At 36.9% G+C, this 21,174-nt stretch overlaps 1 protein-coding gene across 1 annotated transcript in view; it reads right to left on the reverse strand.

Annotated features, from left to right (window-relative positions):
* Positions 1–3,865: 3,865 nt before the first annotated feature.
* Positions 3,866–21,174, reverse strand: part of PACRG (parkin coregulated) — a 265,771-nt gene continuing 248,462 nt past the window's right edge. The window contains exon 6 of the mRNA XM_062572310.1: positions 3,866–4,322. Coding sequence (XP_062428294.1) covers positions 4,162–4,322 — 161 coding nt within the window. The 3' untranslated portion in view covers positions 3,866–4,161. The remainder of the gene's footprint in view (positions 4,323–21,174) is intronic.

The following is a 21,174-nucleotide window of genomic DNA, read 5'->3' on the forward strand; positions in this document are numbered from 1 at the left end:
CCTTTTGTCAGCTCCATCCCTTTGAAGCGCTGGAAAGCTACCAGCGAGGAGCCCGGCTCCGGCTCCCCGCCGCCGCCAAGCCTGGCAGCGGCAGCTTGCCCAGGCCTCTGCCAGCCCCGGCCCTCCCCAGCGCCGACCGGGCGCCGGAGCCTCCTCCGCTCCCGCCGGCGGCCTCACGCAGACACGTCGTATCGCTCAGCGGCTCGCTTCGCGCAGCGACTGCTTTATCCGATCCGTCAGCGTTGGCAGACGTGTCAGAGGACTTCCCACAACAGGACACCGGCGAAAGAGTTTTCTTACTCAGCTTTGCAGAGGAGTCAGTACGAAAAAGTTTTTCTTTTCTCCCTTTTGAGGGATTTGAGGGTTAGGCAAGACACAGAAGGTCACAGCAAAATTTTTCTTTTTAAAAAAAATGTTAGCATGGAGTTTTTATTCTGTAATTAAATGAGCACCAATTGATCTGAAGTAGCTAGCATGCTCATCAAAACAACCTGGGCGCATCCCAAACATTTGTTTCAGAAAACCAGCGCTTACAACTTATTTCACAGCCCACCGCCTACAGGGTCCATTACTTACATTACCTACCTTGTGGCAGCTGGAGATCTAGCAAGTAACAGAAGCCAAAAATTTCATCCTAAGACACAGCCCACTGCAGCTCTGCACAGCCAGGCTGCCTTTAATGGAGCGATGCTTAATTTATACTACTTGAAAAATCCGAGCCAGAATGTCTTTTAATTGATTACAATTAGAAACTGTTGATTGGCTGCCTGTAATATCAGTGACCACAATTATATGAGCTTGAGAAGGGAGACGGTTGCTATTTTGAAACTATAAATTCCATTTTTGATCACAGTAAAATGGCTAAGCAGTCTATTGAATGACATAATATAACTCATATGCTTTAAGCACCTGGGTCCTTGATCTTGTGCTTTATAAAGTGCTCTGAGCAATGCTGTAATTGCCTATAAATATGCTGCTGATCACGCTTAAAGGGACACTGTCAAGGTTGGCAGGCCTACAGTTTGACTTAGCGAAATGATATCCTAAAATAGCTTTATTTTTGGTGTTCCTAAATTGGCAATTTGTGGGTTTTATCATGTTTCTATCAATCCAGCTCCTGTGATAAAAAAGGTTACGGGAGAACATTCATTTTTAAAGCATTGGCCCTATCATAGAACTAGTATGATGGAGGCTACTTGAACATGCAGGTAAAAAAACTTAGCTGTAAAATGCATTTTTCCTGATGTGAATGGAGATGACTTCTATTGCCCTTACGGTTTGCGATAAGGTCACCCCTTGCTGAAGCAATATCCTGTAAAGGAATCTCCAGAAAAAAAGAGTGGAGCTGAGGGCATCAGGTCTGGGCAAGTCTTGAGCTGCACCAAGTACCCATTTCTCATGACATCTGGCATCTATTTGTCAGTCACTATTCTTGTCCTAGTTGAGCAAAGGAGGGGGAGGGGATGCAAAAAGAGAGGGTCAGGGAACAGGCTCACGAAGTTGGGGAGGAGCCTGCAACATAATCACATCCTCAGCAGTGCTGCTGGGACGCAGAAGGACAGTGGGACGGGGAAGTCCCGGGACAAGAGTACTTTCCTTTACTGTCACTTCTGCGGGCAGCTCTGCAGCCAGAGCCTAAATTGAGCTGAACTGAATGGTGGAACTGAAGCCAGCTATTGAAGAGCTTCTTGACCTTTGGCATATGAGTGGTACTAGGCTTTCTCTTAAGGATGAGAATATAAATAGCTAAGAAATGAAAGGTGGCCTGAAACTTTTCATTACATGATTTTTTTCGAGTGGACTAACTCAGCTCCCTCCAAGTGGTAGTCATCCAGTACACTTTGTATTTACTGTGAAAACCTGCAATTTCGCAAGAATAATCCATGGGTGCCACTAAAAGAAGAAATATATCTCATTGATGCAGGAGACAAAGATGGGGTCTTCTGAGGTGAAATGGAGGGAGCAACTGTAAGCAAAAGCTCTATGGATAGTGCCAGGATGGATGTGGGAGAAGAGACACCTCTCAGAAAGGGGAAGTTAGAGTCCCTCTAGTTCTTAGGTTTATCACCTTTGCTGGCCTTGCTTGCGCAGACTTTTCTGAGCTGGGACCTTTCTCTGCAGTAGCTCCTAGATCTGTGATCCATAAATGCTCTATTTAGAAAGAGATTAGTAAGAGTTAGAAAGGCATTTTGGAAGAGCAGATGTGGTCGCAGCCCTGCTGCAGCATCCTTCCAGACTCTGTGCTGCAAGTTTTGAAGACAACGCTGTAGCATTTCCCAAGAAATATGCCTACAGACAGGCTTCACATTCCTTTCTGCTTGGGAGGTGAAAGATTTACAGATAGCCTAAATGCAAGGCAGTGTATTTGATGTGCTTATCCATCACATGCGTGTGTCAGTCACAGGATAGACACTGCATAAACTCTAGGGACTTGAAAGAAGCTTTGCCAATGTGCAAAAGAAAACTCCCCCCAAAACAGAAAAAAAAAAAAAAAAAAAAAAAAAAAGAAAAGAAAAAAAGAAAAGGAAGCTCTCCAGAGCCTGGGAAAAAGGCACACCTGCAGCAGTCATGCATAAACCAGGGACTGGTGAGCTCTCATCATCAGTGGCATCACATGATGCAGCAGTTCCTCAAAGGGGCAGGAAGAAAAATCTTCCTCCAAACTTTTTTTCAGTTACAGAAAAGAGAAGAAAATAAAAGAAAAAAGAAAAAAATCCTCAAGCTGAAAGGTCCGTAGAATGGGATAAGGGAAAGCTAATGTCAGTTTAACGACACATCTAACTCAAAGTTTCTGCAGGCAGTAAGATGCACCCTACAATTCCTGTACTCAGCCAAGAGCAGAGCAGGATAAGAGCCATGTCTGCCACACAGGTACTCCTTGCAATGTGTGTTAACATGGACATGGACAAGCATTCAGAAAAAATCTCATGCTTCTAATGCAAAAGAGTACATTTTAAGTCCTAACAATTACAGGGAAATACTTGACAGTGCAACTTGTGCATATTTTAAGAGCTTCTACGAAACAGAATAAAAATAAAATGAGTCCAAAGTCTACATTTTTTTTAAATCTCAAGCTTTTTTAGACAAAGTTCATGTCTTCTGGTTTGTTTTTGAGCTGACTCAGTTTTTCAAATAGTTGTTCTTGACAATTATAATTTTTTAAATAATTTTTATAAATTATAAAAATTTTATTTTTATAATTTTATTTTTCAGAGGTGTTTTTTAAAGGAATACTTATAAGGCAAATAAAGTCAATCTTGATAGCCTCCTTAAATGCATGGCTATACCAATTCCCTGTTATGGGTAGGCAGGGAGGAAGGAGCTGAGTAGGAAATTCCAAAGATTTACTCCAACAATAGAGACTTTAGCACTGCTACCCAGTGCCCTCTAAATACATATATATTTCTGTACTGTGTTTTGCATGATTGGTAGTGCCATTAGGGAGTGATGTATTATGTACACTCCATATTCCATATGATATGTTCAAGTTTTGCTTGCTTTTTTTTTCTTTTTCTTTGAAACTATGCTTGTGGATGATAGGAACCAATAGGAACCCAAGTGTCATACAAAGGTAACACCTTGAAGCCTAGATCACGAATGTGAAAGAAATACTAATTTTATGATAGAGCTTTCAAATGGGCTGTACAAAATTTCCCACTGTAATTGGTATATACATTGAACAGTTTTATTGTGTGTCAGGCACATTACTCTGCACAGCTGCTAGAGAGGCATTGCTGAACTGGTGTTTCTCTTCCATGACAAACACCTATTAAGCAGTCAGCATAAACTCTTCTTGTTACAGCCTCTGACATCACCCTCAGGGCAAGCAGACACAGAACAGCAATTGCTGAATTGCGTATGAAAATTATAGTTTTATTGTCTATACAACTGAAGGTTTAACTCTGATTCCTGCTCCAGTCAGTCCTGTTATAAAGAAGCAATTCTTTCGTGGAACAAACAAGCACAGTACACCATTGTAACCAAAGGAACAGGCACTGTTTATGTATTGGAAAGACTTGTTCACAATAGTGCTAACACTCTAATGCCCCAGAAGCCACTATTTTAGCAGCTGTAGAGAAAAAAGCATGACTAACAAGATGCCACACAGAGTTAGATACAGTTTTTTTAGCGTACAAATGGAATCATCCCTTTTGACACAACTTAGTTTAATATGCACGACTGATAAGTAGGGATCATGTATTTAATGTTTATATAAGCAGTCTCTCCACCGTAGCGCTCGAAGGCTTCCAGTGTCTCTTGAATCAGATCTCCAATGTTTTCACGCTTCTGCTGGCTGTAGTCTATCCCATCGCCTGAATTAACTGTTAATAAAACAAAAAACAAAAGTTACATTAATGTTTACTCTTAAATGTTTTGAAATAATGACATAGGGAAGTAGAATTGCTGGCCAGCTACTGTGACTCTTGGAAATTTTGCTCTGTGATACAAAACAGCTGTATTTCAAAACAGGATGTTTTCAAATCACTTTAAGGCTCTGCTGCTGCTCCTACTCAATATGCCTTTAAAATATATTAATGTACTCACTACTTTAGTATCTAAGTGAAAATCCAAATAAAAAATAAAGAAAACACATTTTGCTACAATATATAGATGGACTCTCTCTTAGATGGTTAATCTCTCAAGACCATTTTATAACATTGCTTATTTAGGACAAAATGCTACTGCCAGATGCATAAACACTTATCTACAAAATGTAACTTCAGCTAGACTTGTTATGATTTGACATCTGCAATACATATTGTTTTGAGATTGTTCCATGTTAAACATCATATTCACATGCTTATGTTTTTTCTGAGAGAGGGGATGTCATTGACCTAAAAGAGAGATTTGGAGTACTATATGGCATCTATTCAATTTCTGCTCCCTGAAAAATGTGTAAATTAAGTCAGTGTCAAACGGACAAATTATTCCAGCCCTTAGATGCAGTAATATTTACAGCTGCTTTCTCTAACACAGACTAGCAGAGGTCACATATAGTCATGTACACATAGCATAATTAAAAAAAAATGCTGGTGTAAATAACTATGAAAGCAAAAAATATAAGCAAGAAACTCTGCCTGCAATAATACTGAGAGATTTAAAGGAAGAAAATATATTCCATTTTGTTTCAAAACAATATTCTGAAAACAATCTTCATATGAGTATATTCCAAGACGCATATCAAAAACAATTCAGTAGGAGCACAAAGTGCTCTGGCCCAGGTGCATTGGGGAGCGGGCGGCTGGAGCAGCTGTTCCACCACAGGACGGTGGTCCACGTGAAATCAGCCGGTGGTCTCAGTCCTGTCAACGGCAGCAGCCTGCCAGCATTGCACGTTGAACATCTCAGATAACGCTGCTCGCCAGCAAGGGACACATTTTGCCAAAAAGATGGAAGCGACTTCTCAGAGGGCTCCTTTCACATAAGAGATGTGGTGCACACAAGGGCAGGGGTAGAGTTTGTGCCTGCTGCTCTGCATCACCAGCCCTATGGGTGCAGATCTACAATCACTATATCCCTTACACCCTTCCTGGATCCAGACCCAAGATCTGGATTTTAAATTTGTGAGCTTATTACCAGGAAAAACTGAAGAACAATGTTCTTGCGGATCGAGTTGGTGAACTCTGGGGTAAAAATAATCCTTTTGATGAATTTTACTCTGAAATAGCTGCTCATATGCCAAGTTAATTATGCATATCTCAGTTTTTCAAAATCACTATAAACATTTGTCTCTTTTCTTTTTGTAAAATGTTTACACAAATATAGATATGACATATAAGAACCAGGCTTCTCAGTAGAAAGGCATTATATTTTTATGATGATTACTTTTAAACACACAAACGCTTTCCTTTATATTAACTATTTATTTCACTAACATGAGAAGCCAGGGTTCTGATAGCGAAATTTACTACAACTGAAATGACTGTAATATTAGATAAAATGGATTATGGTAGCCTGTAGAAAACACTGAAAGCTATTAAATAAAATACGATTAGTTTATACAAAATACATTATGCAGGAAGAAAAGCACATTAAAATTGAGTGGAGTTTTGCCTAGGCATGGTTTTCTCTTGCAGAAAACATCCAAGATAACTGTGTTGCATGTGCGCTGCCAGCACTCCCCAGAACACCTGGAGGTATTTCTGATTTCATCAGTTTGAGCAAAGGAAACCCTGAACCTTGACCTAGGTCTTGGCAAATATGTAAAGGAATTACTGACTTTCCAACCATTTGACTATTATCTGTAATTTTAAGCCTACACACATGCTCTGTTAATGAGCTTACACAGCTTTCATCATTCTTTCAAATAAGTGGTAAAAAAATGGACTCTAAGGAAGTAATGGTGATATATTGCATAAAGGAGAACTAAGTAAGTTTGGAGAAGGCCAACATGACATAGTGATAAGTGGTGGCAGAGTGTGTTTTCCAGCGTCCCATATATATCTTTTTTACTATGCATAGTCCCAGCAATAAATGATGCCTTAGATAGTTGACTAAAAGATACCTAAGAGAATGAGGCAACTATAAGGCAAATAGTCTGCAAGGAAGGGCTGAATGTGTGATATACAGACCTCCATTACATTTTTTTTTCACACAGACCATTTGTGCTCTATGAAGGTTTGTATCCTCGAGATAGTCATAATTCATGCTAATGTCATGGCACAGGTTACAATGGACAATACCAGAAAGGTTTTGTCAGCTCTAAAGTCACCTGGTAAGTCCCAGAATAGCTATTCTATGCAGTTGTAGGAATTACCAAATCTTTCAGACAGAAAAAATAATGATTAACCCAACAGGACAACATCCAGCCTAGTACTGAATGTCAGCACTGAATGGATGAGTCAGACGGATCTGCTCAATACACCTAAGGGTAAATATCTAGTCATAATAATGATGATTAGCTGGAAGAAAATAGCTACTGAAGTATAGCGGTCTCAGCATGCCCTTCTTTGATTTGACTTTATTTCCAAGTTAGTTTGCAAGAGGAGCCAACTTTGTCAGCCACAAAAATGCTGCATATGTAAAGCGTGAATGTGGATCCGATTCAAGCTCTTTATGAAGTTGTCCTTTGTGAGAGAGAATATATCAACATAAAAATGCTAGAAAGCACATTTGTCATATCCTCATCTCAAAGTGAAATGTCTGGCAAATTCAGCATGCATCAAGAACTCTTTTCAGAACAAATGTTATTATTGTGCTTCGAAGAAATGCACTGATGCAGTACTAACAGATCTGAAGGATTAGAATCAGGAAAATGTCTCTTTTTTTACTTTCTGGATCAAAAAGTCAGTTCCCAGTCTCCTAAACTACGCACCAAAGGTTTTCATGATTCTTAAAAATGAAGAAAAAGTCTTTGCACCTGTCAAGACCTGCTTTAGCTGATGAAATCACCAGCACACCAAGCCGAGGAGTGGCACTCCCTGCCCTGCTGCAAGTGCTGGTGATGCTGCCGTAGCTGAGGAAACCCTACTCACACCCTCTGGGGCTGAACTCAGCTTTTGGCAGGGAAGTGAACAAAGATTTGAATTTTGCTCTAAAATGTGGTTTGTATTTGAGTTTAGACATGCTGCTTATATGCACAGGTCAAGGTATTAAGGAAATTCTAGTGTTATCTGTATTCCATTCCATTTCATTTTTAAATTTCAATACAGCAATATTACGGATTAAAAATTGCAGTGCATTAAAAAAGAACAAACCAGATTTATCTCAGGGTGTTAAGAGCTTGATAGATAGAGCAGTTTTTAAGTCCTGGATGGGAGGAGAAAGGTAAAACAAACCTTAAATATCAGTCAGATCTCATCTTATCTCTGGATGTTTGTTAGCATCTGAAAGCATCTTAGACATTCTTCCAGCTTATTAGATTTCACTTCAAGGAACACCAGGTTTTGAACAGAATTTTTTAATCTCTCAAATATGTCAAAGTATCTCTCTGTAAATCACAGATATGAAATCCTGCTTTGATGGTGGCTGTTTCCAAGGTTCTATTTCACGGAAAATAAAAATTAAAACTCAAATCATTATACACCTATTATTGGAGGAACAGAACTTCAGTAAATACTAAATACCTCAGGAATGCTTGGTCTTGGAGAAAACAATAACACTTAAGTGATTCCTGAAGAGATTTCTGAAGCAAGGCCCATGTCCACAGCTTAAATCATGTTTTTTAGTGATGAAGTATTATGATAAATAGTAATGATTGTAACTCAAAGGCCATTCCTCTCTTTTTCACCCTTCAACTCATGTTGATCAGTGCATACTCACACACATGTATTTCAGCTTGTTGTCTGAACAGAAATTTTTGAGCCATTACTAATCAATAATAGAGAGCTCCTGCACTATGAATTTTTATATACAAATCCATAAAACTTTACTTGGAAAAATAAACAGCATTCCTCCTTTTTTTTTGAATCTTGAGCAACAAAGACCTTAAAAGGTAAAGTGACTTGCTCAAAGCTGTGCAATAGATCAGTCATGAATCATATTTTTTAACTTTTTAGTTTAAATAATAACAGTGCTATTTATGCTAAACTATAACTATGGTAAAAATCATTTTTGAGAAGCTAATTCAGTTCAACAAGCTTTTTGAACAATTAAAATGATTACAGTAATCCCACATACTAACCACTTAACTGAATAACATCATTGTTACTTCAAAAACAAAAACAAAAACAAAAACCAACACCCCCCCCAAAAAAAAAACCCAGTAATTGTATTGTGAAGTGCAGATGTATTACTGATTATGGAATCATATTTCTACAGAAGAGTCAATTACAGAACAATATGCAGTTAAGGAACACAAACTAACATTAAGAAAATTAGGACAAAATTCAGGACTTTATTCCTTCTTAGAGGAAGAATCAGAAAGAAGGAATAAACCAAAGCTGATGTCAGATGTATCGATTGCCATGCCTGCATATCAGCACTCATATCTCATAGGTTCGCTGCTCAGGTGCATTTGAGAGTATAATAAAATTTCCAAAGGTCTGTTGTGAAGATTGATTTTTTTTTTTTGCTATAAAGTAGTGGCTTACTGACTGGAGTGGAAAGCAAAGGCTCTTACGAGTCAGTGCAGTATGACAGAGGCCTCCTTCTCCCTGTTTCAGCCACTGGGGCTCAGAATTCACCTCTGAAATTGTCCACACTGGAAGGGATGAAGTAGTCTGGTCTCCTTGTCCATTTAATTGAGAGCTTGTGAAAAGCTCCAGGATAATACTCTCAAATCCTCCTGTCTGCTAGGAAATGGAGGATTATTGCTTGTTCGTTTTATTCAGGTAGAGTCACCACAAGGTTATGACTTTTGGTCATTACTAGCCAAGACAGAAAATCCTGCGTTCCATTCCTGATGGCTCAGAGCAACAGAAACACCAGTTTTAAATGTTTCTTGGGGCATGTGTTGATCATGTGCATGCAGACACTTCAAGCAGCCTTGCACAAACTAGTCCCAAAGCTAGATCATCAGAAAGAAGAGTTTATAGAACAATTCAGGTTGGAAGAAACGTCTGGAGTCATCTGGTCCAACCTCCTGCTTAAAGTCAGCTCCAATATCAAAGATAGATCAGGTTGCTCAAGTTCAAATACCTCAGTTTGCTCTGCGTAGACCAGAACCAGAACCAGAAATGATGCCGACACCCTTGAGCTTTCACCAGCCATTTCAGATGTGATGAAGGGAAGTGCTTCAATACTAGTCCTTAAGTACTAAAATAATTAATCAAATAATTACAATTTAAGGGAAGTCCTTTAATCTTAATAAGCATTTGATGAAGATGGATGGTTTTCAGTTTCATGAGGGGAACTATTATCTGTTTTGATACAAAACAAAAATAAGCTTTTGGCATAGTAGTAGATTCTAACTTGTATACACATAGTGTTTTGGGGGGAGCTTTACCGTACACCAAAGAAAGAGGCACAACTTTAGCTGAAAAATTAATAAACTTTCATTATCAGTCTGACCTGAAACTATGAAAAATATTTTTTAAAAATTTACTTGTATTTTCAAACACAGATTTAACTTGTATTTTTCAAAACACTTTAAAACATTAAAATTGAAAGCACTAAAAGGCTTAAGGAGGCAAAATCTTTGACTACACACAGCCCTTTTTGTTGACCTTGTCCACATTTAGAGTTCCTTGTGTCTTGGTTAACTTGGCTCTTCACTCGTTTTTTCATCACTAGCACTGAGTGTTAATCACATTACTATAGTACTGCAAAGCTTGCAGGAGAACAAAGAAAGCACGTATGCTCAGAATCTAAAGCAAATACTAGTATAGAAATGTTTCTGCTTATCATAGGTTTTGTAAAGAAAGAAAAACTGTATGCTTTGGATATTAATTAATTGTGTATTGTCTATGTAAACAAGATGCTTTCAAGTTTGCTTTATTTCTCATCAGAGACACCTTGTTTTAACACAGAATAGGGACTCTTTCTGTTGTCATCTTCCATACACATCTAGATTTTAGCTTAGTTCATAAATTAGCATTTTCCTTTAAAGTTAGTATTGTTACTATAAATACTATCCACAAAGTCAGCAGTTCAATAAGTGGAGGAAGTGCTCTGATTGGAAAGGAAACATTTGACTGACTTATGATGTTTTTAGTAATGATGCAAGCCTACTGGAGATAGTTTTAACTACTTGTAAATTGCTGCAGTATTAAAAAAAAAATTTTTGAAAATGAGCCAAGATAGCAGCTGTTATCACAGTTTTCCATTTCCAGGAAATGTTAGCAACATCAGATGTAATCTATTCTAAGTCCAGATTTCTTTTTTTATTATTGAAGTACTAAAATGAAAATGAAATCATAGCCTTTGTAACAAATAGTGATAGCAAAAATATTTGGTCAATGAATTTAAAAATGAGAAAGATATTATTTGAGATTTTTCTTCCTTAAGTACTTAAACACTTACTTACTTTTACTCTAAAGAATTTAGACTTTGATGTTTGCCCATGTTTGTGCTACTGATATCAAATAAGTAGCATTAAATAATCTTAGATAAACAACGTGAACAACAGGAGAACAGAAGCTCGAGGTCGAGATCTGTGGCCTTGATACACTGTTTACTGTTGCAAAATAATATATTAGGTCACAAAGCGTGCTTAAAGCGCAACAAGAGTTGCACCACTGATGCGAATCCGACCTTCTTCCAATTGTTTCGATATATACAAGCTAGTACAAAGTAACTACTGTCTGTTCGCTAGAAAACATGTTTGTGTGTGCAAAATCTGTATGGCTTTGTTGGCCTGAACTGAAATATATTTCCATATTATTTCTCACTAACTACTCGTCCAAATAGAGCAGAAAAAATAAAAAAGGAATAACAACCATGCAAAAATATATTTTTCTGGAATAAACATTTTTTATTGTATACAGTAATTTAAAGTGACAAATGTGAAAGTCCCAAAATGTCTTAAAGTTCACTGATTTCAATATAAAACATAAACCTACAATGCAATAGTCAGTTTTTAACAGCAAGTTAATTCACATTTAAAATCAAGATGCTTGACAAACCTTCCCTCTCCCCCTGGAATATTTTTGTTTATGTAATTAGAATGCTGTTGAAGGCAAGCCCTGGATTTTTCTTTACAAGCAAAAAGCTCAGTAATTCATTACTTTGTGTTAATAATAGTTGGTGTGTTTGCCTGTCTGTCAAGTACTAATAGAATTCGTTGTGTTTAAATTCACTTTTCAAAATGAAAGTTTCAAAATCATTACTATTTAAGGACCCTGTCTGGCATAGCTTGCCCATCAGAAATTTCAATGACAAATGAATGACTTCAGTGACAGCTTTTGTAACTCAGGGATAGAAGGGTGAGCCTATCCTTGTCACTAGAATGCAACCATATCAAAATGGGTCAATATGTTGAAAATTTCCCATGAATATTTTGGCAATAAGTTACTAGATATGCCTATAAGTTGTAGAATACAACAACTGAACCTGCCCGTTCCTTCTGTTCCCTAATTAAGTATAATAAACAAGAACTTTAAGTTAATTGAGGCGTTTTCAGCAGCGATTTGAGCAGGGACAAGGAGATGGCTATGAAAGGCTGTGTGCACTTGCCAAGATTTCTTTCATCGTGATGGGACAAAGACTGAATTTATACAGCTTAAAGGACAGATAGCACTGAAAATGAGATATACTGTTTTATCCTCAAGCCAGACAGAGAAAAGAACACCCTTCCCTCCCCAAATAACTGTACTGTAAGGGTCAGAAGAACTACTTCTGCTACATTTTTAAAACTAAATTTAAAAAGAGGCAAATGTAGTGATCTGATTACTACTTTGTTTTGATGTTTTCCAACTGTATCAATGCCTGTGAAAGATTTAAAAAAAAAAAAAAAAAAAAAAGCCTTCCCAAGATAGGAATTTGCATTCTTTTTATGAGCAACAGGAAGGACATCACAATAAATGCTCATCAAAGGCTGGTTAACAGCCATTCATTTTACAGTAAGAAAAGCTTGCATTTGAATTTATAACAGCTTTTCAAACAAGCAGAAAAAAGACAAATTTTTGACGCAACTATAATACATTATAATGTGTAGTCTTTACATACAGGAATGTAAAACAGATTAAAGAGAAAGAAAATCATATTCCCTAGGTGTGGGATTTCTGCAGATTCACAGCTTTTGAACTGTGAAAGTTGAAGCCTTTTGAAAGCAGTATAGGAACAACACGTACACCGTATGCAGACTGGAATGTCTTTTGGTAAAGCTTTAGGAATCTCTCACCAAACTGTCTCTTACTTGTTTATGTTTTTCAAAATCTATGTTTTCAAAATTTTCTCTGCATTAAATGTGAAGAAAGATAAGTGAATATAGAGAGCTATTTCATTAGTGGCTCTCATTGGAAAACACCTGTTATTTTCTTTAAATTACATCTCTACCTTTTGTTGTTCATCTTGGTATTTAGAAAGGGTCTCAGGTATGTTCTGGAAAGAAGGAGCTGAACAGCATTCAGCATCGCAGGCTGAATGCTTGAGAACTTCTCACTCCAAAGTCAGATTTATGAGGAAAGCTACACGCAAGTTATAAGTAACATGGAAGTTACATGAAAAAAAAAAAAAAATCCAATCTCTAAGGTCATAAGAAACTTACTTATAAAACTTGATTTATGCAGCAGTTTAGTCATCTGAAGCATCAACTTGAAGGGACTCTATCTTGGTATGCCAAAAAAGGTTCTTTTGTATTCAATGGCACTTAGTGAAGTGAAGACATATTATCACTGTCTTGAGACTATAGCTCAGCAAAAAGAAAATATAGCATGCAGTCACCCTCAATGCTCAATGTGTGTTTTTTGTGTTATTTTAAAATTACAAAGTAGTAACTGAAGGATGAGAGATTTGAAGAATGGGGGATATGAGGTCTTTACATAATAGCTTAGAGTTCTTCAAATCTTGTTCTGATTTAGCTTCTCTTTAAAAAGAAAAGTTATTTTAAATATTGGCATTTAAATATCTTCCTTCCGAGAGCCCTTGAGCACTTTTTACTCATATTAAATGAACTGAGGAAGCACACTTTTCTCTGAACATGTATTTCTCCTGAGATAAATCAGTGAAAGGGAGGTTGGCTGGTGGCACGTTGTGAAACCGCATTGCATAACCTATCTCAATAATGGCCAGCATCCAGCCATCTCAAGCAGGACTGCTTATCTGTTCAGCTTGCCATCAAGATTACTGCAGGGACTGAAACAGCAAAGCATGCTGATACTGCCAGCTCCTGAGTTGTCTGCTATTTTCATTCGTCTAAGAAGAACTGCTCTGCTGGATTTAAAAAACTGAAGGAAACTGAACTGCAGTAGTTGTTACTTGGAAAGTAAGAATTATAGGCATGTGTAGCCCTTCAGTCTAAGGGGAAAGCCAAAGAATTTTTCACTGGTGTATCTGGGCAAGTCCAAGCATCTAAAGCATTGCATCTTCAGTCCTCAGCAAAAAATGCTATTGATAACATCAGCAGGTTTGTACAAAGACAGTATATTTGCACGTTTTTCCAGTAACCTCTCCCACTACTAAGACCACCTACTGAGACGTAGAAAACTGGCACATTCTTGCAGTAGGCAGAAAACATTTTTGTTTGGCCACTTATGCAATTTTAAAACATTACTTCCTTTAATATCCACTATAAAATCATTATTCATTGTGTCATTTATGTGAATGGTATCACAGTTTATCACGTGTATTTTTTAACTGTACCCGTAACACTTTCACAAAGGGACTGTGGTATACAAGTTAGAAGAACACAAACATTTTTGTGATGCTTGAATATCACTGTTCGTAATCAAAGAAGTAAATGCACAGAAGAGGCACGTATAAAAAAAACATGAAAATGGTTAGAAGTTTTTTTGAGATCAAGTAATTATTCATATATTTGATGATATTTTAAGAGAAAACTTTTTAACATACTTTTTATTTTTTAAAATTTATTTATAACTTTATAACTTTGTAAGTTATATATATATATATATATATATATTATATATATATATATATATATAATTTTTCTGGAAAAAAAAAAGTAACCATAGGTTCTAGTTACAGGAGAAAAGATTCAGAATACATTTTCTTATTTGCTATGTCCATGATGCTCTTTTACCATTGGCATGCATGAACAGAGAAAAAAAAATGCTGCTATTTCTTACACTGCTTACACCTGTAGAATTGTGATCATAATCTCTTAAAGCCACACTTGATTTTACACATTTACTGAAGTAGACCTTTAAACTTATCTATTTTGAGACTATGCATAGAAATAAAATTGCCTTTTCTGCATGTGAATAGGATACATGACATGTTCAGCAGGGTAAATTCCACCCTCCTTCACACAGGTAGTAACCTTTAGATACCTATGGGGGCGTCTTCACGTACAAAACATGATTCAGTTACTAACAATGCAACACTTCTGGCTCAGCTTGTAATACTTTTTTAAACACACTTCCACTTCATTACAAAAACAGTGAGCCTGAACAACAGTAAGGCTTGAAAAAATTCTTTTCTTCTCAAGTGAATTTATATTTTGCTTTATTTGTCCTTAATTGCTGCAAGTATTATGCATCTATAGGCCGTATAGACCCATCTATGAGGGTGTCTCTCTTGCACTGTTTATCTGAGTGTTCACTATCCTGATGTGTTGCTGTGCCAGGACCTTAAGCTGTTAGATCAGAAATTTTTTAACATGTTACTCTCAGCCAATTCAGGCATTATAAAGCAAATACAACCACTTCTATTCTTCAAATTATACCTAAAGCTTGCTATACGCGCACACACACACACACACACACACACACACACACACACACACACCCCTAGATCCATGTATGTCAGGACAGTGAGGAAGAGACAAGAGAAGAAAATGATATAGCTGAATGCACCTGGTCAGCTTCCACTAGCTTAGAGTTTTCTTACTAACTGCTGGGAAAATAGTTCAATAGCACTGCGGTGCACTGTTTCAATACTTCTCAGTTTGCATTTTTGTAAGCACAAAAGCAAAAACTTGTCCAAAAAGATCTCCCCTGGTGACTAAAATAGGCTTTCTTGCACTTGAATGATCTGTGAGCATACACACACTTACCTCACATCTAGCTTTACATTAATAGCAATGAACTGGCCATTCCTATGAAGGGAAGTCATGAGGGCTTTTTAATAAATTTGGGACACATTTAAAAGAAAGCCTGGAAGTCAGCATGACTAATATCTAAATGGGAGATTTTTTACAGGAACTGTTTCTCTTGCCGTTTGCCTGCAATTCTTATTGCGCTATGGATACGGTCAGCCTCCAGAGGAAACCGAGAGAAGCAACACCTCACAAAATTCCTTTATCGCCTCTCTCCAGTAGGCCACAGTTTCACCTCCTCGATGGCTTTATGCTAATGGTTGCCGTGGGTTTAAAGGTCTCTGATCCAACTCTGCCACTGCAGTGCTGAATTAGTACCCTGGGAAGCAGTGGCTCAAGAATAACAGAACGCATTGCATCAGAAAAATGTTACTGAGCATTTCTGAACAACTGCAGCAAATGCAGACTGACAACTTTTGAAGGAAACCATGGGATGTTATTTTAAGGGAAAAGAATAACATATACTAGTCTATAAATGCATGTGAGCAAAATTCCTTATAGGTCACCAAGAAATTTCATCACTGAACAGCGATTTCTGGAAAGTGCTTCCTGAATTACTCTTCCTAGAACAACAGAAGTTTATTGTGTGCCTGACTGATAAGCAGAATACACAATTCTTGTCCTAAGGACAAGAATGTAGACATGACAGGAATAAAAGACAAAGAAAAACAAAGGATAAAAATGGAGGAAAAGAAGCCAAGAACATTCACTTGGCTAATGAATTTTCTTAAGTGTGTTCCATAAAGGTTCTAACATATACAAGTACATATATTATGGATTAGCACAATTATTTCATGCAATTTAAAGTCTCATACCAGATAAAAATGGATGTGTTATATCTGAGGTTGGTGAGTTTCTAGTGTCATTTGGATTAAAACAAGGTGAAAGGTAGCTAGGTTTATCTGTACTTCTCTAGCTGGGACAGATCCTAATAATATCTTTGCTTTACAGTTTTGAGTAAGAACTCACCTACTTACAAGTTTGCTTTGGAAAATGATGAGAAGGAATGCCAGTTGTATTAATTACTGTACAAGGCTCCCACAGAAGCTTATGCTGTCCATTTAAATAATGATTTTTTAAAGATTGGGATGGTGGAGTGAAGCTGTTCATTGGTGCTCGAAATAAGAGGTAACCAGTAAACTCCCAGAGAGTGAGACTTCTCCTCTTCTATTGTCTGCATTCCTTTAAATAATATGGATCAAAAATAGAGTCATTCTCTTGCTGATTTGGTAATACCCTCATTATATAGAAGCATAAGCTTTCCTCTCTGCTTAATCTCAAAAAATGCTGAAGAGTCAATGAGTCATCTTAGGCATACTTGTTATCAGATCTAGTGCTTCAGCCATCTGCCTCAACAGCTCCTGAAACTGCTGAAAGTCATCTGGCAGTGAGATTATAATCACTGTCACAGAATCCTCAGAAGACATGGAAGAAATCAAGCTAACATCAGTTTATTTACATATTCTCGCTATTGTCACTTATCCACATCCAGCAGGTCAGGTTGGCTTTAACAGGGGTAATGATCTCAGCTTTTTTGGTGGAAATGGTTCAAAAAGAGAAAAACATGATTTTATAGCAGAGGAACAATAATAGCTGCAGCCCAGAATTTTTCCTGAAGGTAGACGTCTGTTACCATTCCTACCACGAGCTGGGTGAGACTGACAGCTTTCTTTGAAAGCATGTTATGTCACGCTCAGTTCTTGGTAGGAATGGTAATAGACATCTACCTTCAGGAAAAATTCTCGTTCCCATGGATGTGTGTTCTTTCTCTGCTACACTTATTTACAATAATAATTCAAATTTTCCATAAGTTCTACCAGCTAAAAGATTGTATAAGCTGAGGCCTGTCCTGACACTCTAGCTAATACACACTTGTATATATTATATATCCACCCTATATAACGAACATATATAAGTTCTGCCGACCTTTCTCTCAGTGTGGGCACAGATTTGGATCTCTCCTCTCTACTCAGGTGCTTACTTTCTAAGAAACGTTGCCACATTTCCAGATTGATTGAAACTGGACAATAGGTTTAAAAGTATTGGGAGTTGAGGGACAGGGGTAACAGACTGATGGAAAAGAATAACCATGTGTCCTCATAAGCCTTGTATTCTTAGGAAGGCAGGCAAAAAAGGGGCCTGATGAACAAGGGCCACTGCAGCCTTGCTTATATGAAACCCAGTGGTGAAGCACCCTCTCAGGAAGCAGGGGACAAGTACAGCATTCCTCAGCCTGTAGGTGTTCAAATCTACATCTTGCATTATCTGGGAAATTTCACCTAACTATCAAATTAGTTACTCATGAAAGAGGCACTCTTGACACCTGTGTACATCAGCCAGCAGCGAGGAAGCTGTAAGACAAACCATTTGCTACATCGTGAACTTGGGCCAATGTTTTCACAGACACCAAAGTTAAGCACCTGAATCCAATTTTCAGCAGCTACCTGAGTGGGCTGCTCTTGAGCCCTCACCAGTTCCCAAATGAAGGCTGCAGTGAAGCTGAACATCTGTACTTGAGGCCAGTTACTTAAATGACTAAATACAGATTTACATGAATACATCTGCAGTGCCAATTTTTAAGTGTTTTGACTTGAAAAAACTTCCTAACAGGTGGTTATTCTACATCTATCTTCATTTATTTATGGCTGTTTATGTTTGTGGAGAAGTAATAACTGTTCTAAAAGTGATAGCAGCTTATTCTTTGTCTTCTTATTTGTTTATATTACAATAACAGTTAAACATATTATTGTACTGGGCACCCTATAGAAAATACATAAAGATTGTCTTTCTATGTCGTACTCACAAGAGGTTTTTTCCAACCACTTAAGAAAAAAATGCTGTGAGCATAAGGCAAAGTGAACAACAAACATAATTTAGATTTTATCATTCTCTATAATGTTGTAAGCTTAAGTAAGGTATAAAGAAAAAACATAAACACCAAAAGCTTTGAAAAAGGAAGAGGATACAACAAGGGGGATACAAAGGCGAGAAAATGTTAAGTATGTGCGTCAGATGCTTCAGAAAATGGATGTCAACAAAATTAATGCAAAATTGCCTGGTAAAATAAATCTCATACTATATAAAAAGCAGTTCTTGGTATCAAAAGTGGATATAGGTTTGATTCAGGAAGCTGTTGTGTAAGTGTATAAGTGATTTCAAGATCAAGACTAAAGCACATTTATTTATATCAAAGCATTTCCTAAGGAAGCAAACAAGACAAGCATGTACAAAGTACTAAGAAAGAAGGGCTAACACTGCTTTCAGCTGTACTCATGTTTCTCCATGTAAGCCAACTGGTTACAGAAGCCTAAATGAGAGACAGGTAACCCCCATCTTCCAACTACACTGATTAATTAGCTTAATTTTAATACGAAAATGTATTAACTGTGTTGTTATTCTATAACTTTTTTTGGAGTACCAGACGTACAGGAAGACCACAACCATCCACTACGCCTGTAACTGGAAATGTCACACATTGACAACGAAACACTCTCAGACTTTGGTTAGAAACATCATGAGAAAGAAAATATATCAGCTTTGCGGCTGTATTTATTTATACATAAGTTACAATATCCAGTGGGAAAACAACATTTACTGTAATCATTTCCTTACATTATTGCTACATGCCTTTTTAATATATGCAATACATGCAACTGCAATCATTTGAAGAAGATTCAGAAGATCATTACAGCTGCCAGCACTTAGTCTACACCTGTATGTGTGTTGAAACATCACTACATTTATATCAAGAAATCAGATCTAGAATGAAGGTGAAGGAAATCTTCCTACTGAATGAAAAAGACAGTTTACTTCCATAAGCCAAACAAATTTTTCAGGAAACATAAACTCCAAAAATTATTGATGTAGAACAGTTTTTATCGCATCAGCTGCAGAGCTCCACTGGGGAAAGCAGAAAGAAGAAGCCCTTAGGCCACATTTTGTGTGACCTAATTCTTTCAAGGGTCTGTTTCTGTAAATTTTTAGAAAGTGACAATGCAAATGAAGTACAGTTCCCACCGTGATCTTTTCATGGATCTCTGTATAACCTCAAAACAGCACACATTACACCAAGACTACAGTACATAGCTTTGTTGTACAGTTTAATTACTTTTGAATGTAAATGAGCAGAAAAACCATTATCACACACAGCCAGCAGAAGAAACCACTATACTTCTATAAATTTCTGGTATTCTAGTGCTGAGATTGTCAATTTAAAGTTTCTGTCTATACACTGCTGCCAATTAATGATTAGTCTACTACATTTTGGTGAAATTGTACTCCAGTCAAGGGAAATGAAGTAAAGATGAGGTAAAGAGAAACTAATACTGTTAAAGTCTAATTAGAGCAGCAGGGATAGCACTGGACTCAGCTGTGATGACATCTTCTTTCTATTAAGTTCAACACCCTGAATTCAGTGAGAGTAAGATCAGATTCTATGATTTGGTTTTCCTGGGTGAAGTGTTAACAGGATGTGGATTAATTTTTTCCTTGTGTTGCGATTTTTTTTTTTTTTTTTGTATTAATGTAAAGCAGGACACAATCATTCTTCTCTCTGAGAATAGAGAATACATTTCTAGCATCAACCCACTTACGTTCAGAATGATTAGTGCCACACACTTTATTTTAAAGGAAATTACGTATCTTTCAGAATGAACATTTCATTCTTTTTACTTCAGCATCATCAGCACCAGAACTTAACTTTCATGGCTTCCAATGTTAGACAGAAGTTTCTTATTTATACTGTTTTAATTCATCCTGGCTTGATTCCGAAAAAGCACTTGAAGCCCAGATGAATGTGGTTTTATTTAACAGCTTAAATGGGGTAGAACAGATTTTAGCTATAGTTGCTAAAAATTTGATAATTAAAAAATAATGCTTTAAGAATGTCTCTGGATTTCATTTCAAAAAGAAATAAATATTGCACTTACCTTGATAATAAACTCTGTATCTTTCCTCTAGAACATTAAGACATCATAATATTTCACTAGAACAAATTCTAATTGGTACTCACAATAGCTTTTCTAGCTATATATTTTGTAATGCTTATGATTTCATGATATGTAGAAAGTTTTAGAAACCTCCACCTGATAAACTTACACTTGGTAAAATAAGTATTGATAATAAAAGCTGTTTGCCCATAAATACACATTGTGGAAAAATGTTATGCAAAAGGCTTTTCATCCCTCCACCTACAATTCTTTAATTGGCAGATCTCTGTCATGCACATTTTTGCTTTATATGGTGCACAAAGTTTACTCATAGACCTTTGCAGTGAATGAGGAAAATTGCAATGAGTGTTTAGTCAGCTGGAAGTTTAACTATTTCAGATGTAGTGCATATGTTCCCTGAAATTATTTAAATGGACTACTACAGAAAAACAGTGGAATGTTATGTTTGCATCTCAAATGTGTAAATAAAGCAGATTAAAAATGTGATCTGGACATCAATTCCTTAATGTTTCATATTATTCCATATTATTATTCCAAAATAATAGACATAATAGAATTTAATATTTGATTTCCTAAGAGAATCATAACCTCTCCTTCCATAATTATTCCATAAATACAAAGAAAAAG

The sequence above is a fragment of the Rhea pennata genome, chromosome 3 (assembly GCF_028389875.1).
Source record: "Rhea pennata isolate bPtePen1 chromosome 3, bPtePen1.pri, whole genome shotgun sequence".
NCBI classification, from domain to species: Eukaryota; Metazoa; Chordata; class Aves; order Rheiformes; family Rheidae; genus Rhea; species Rhea pennata.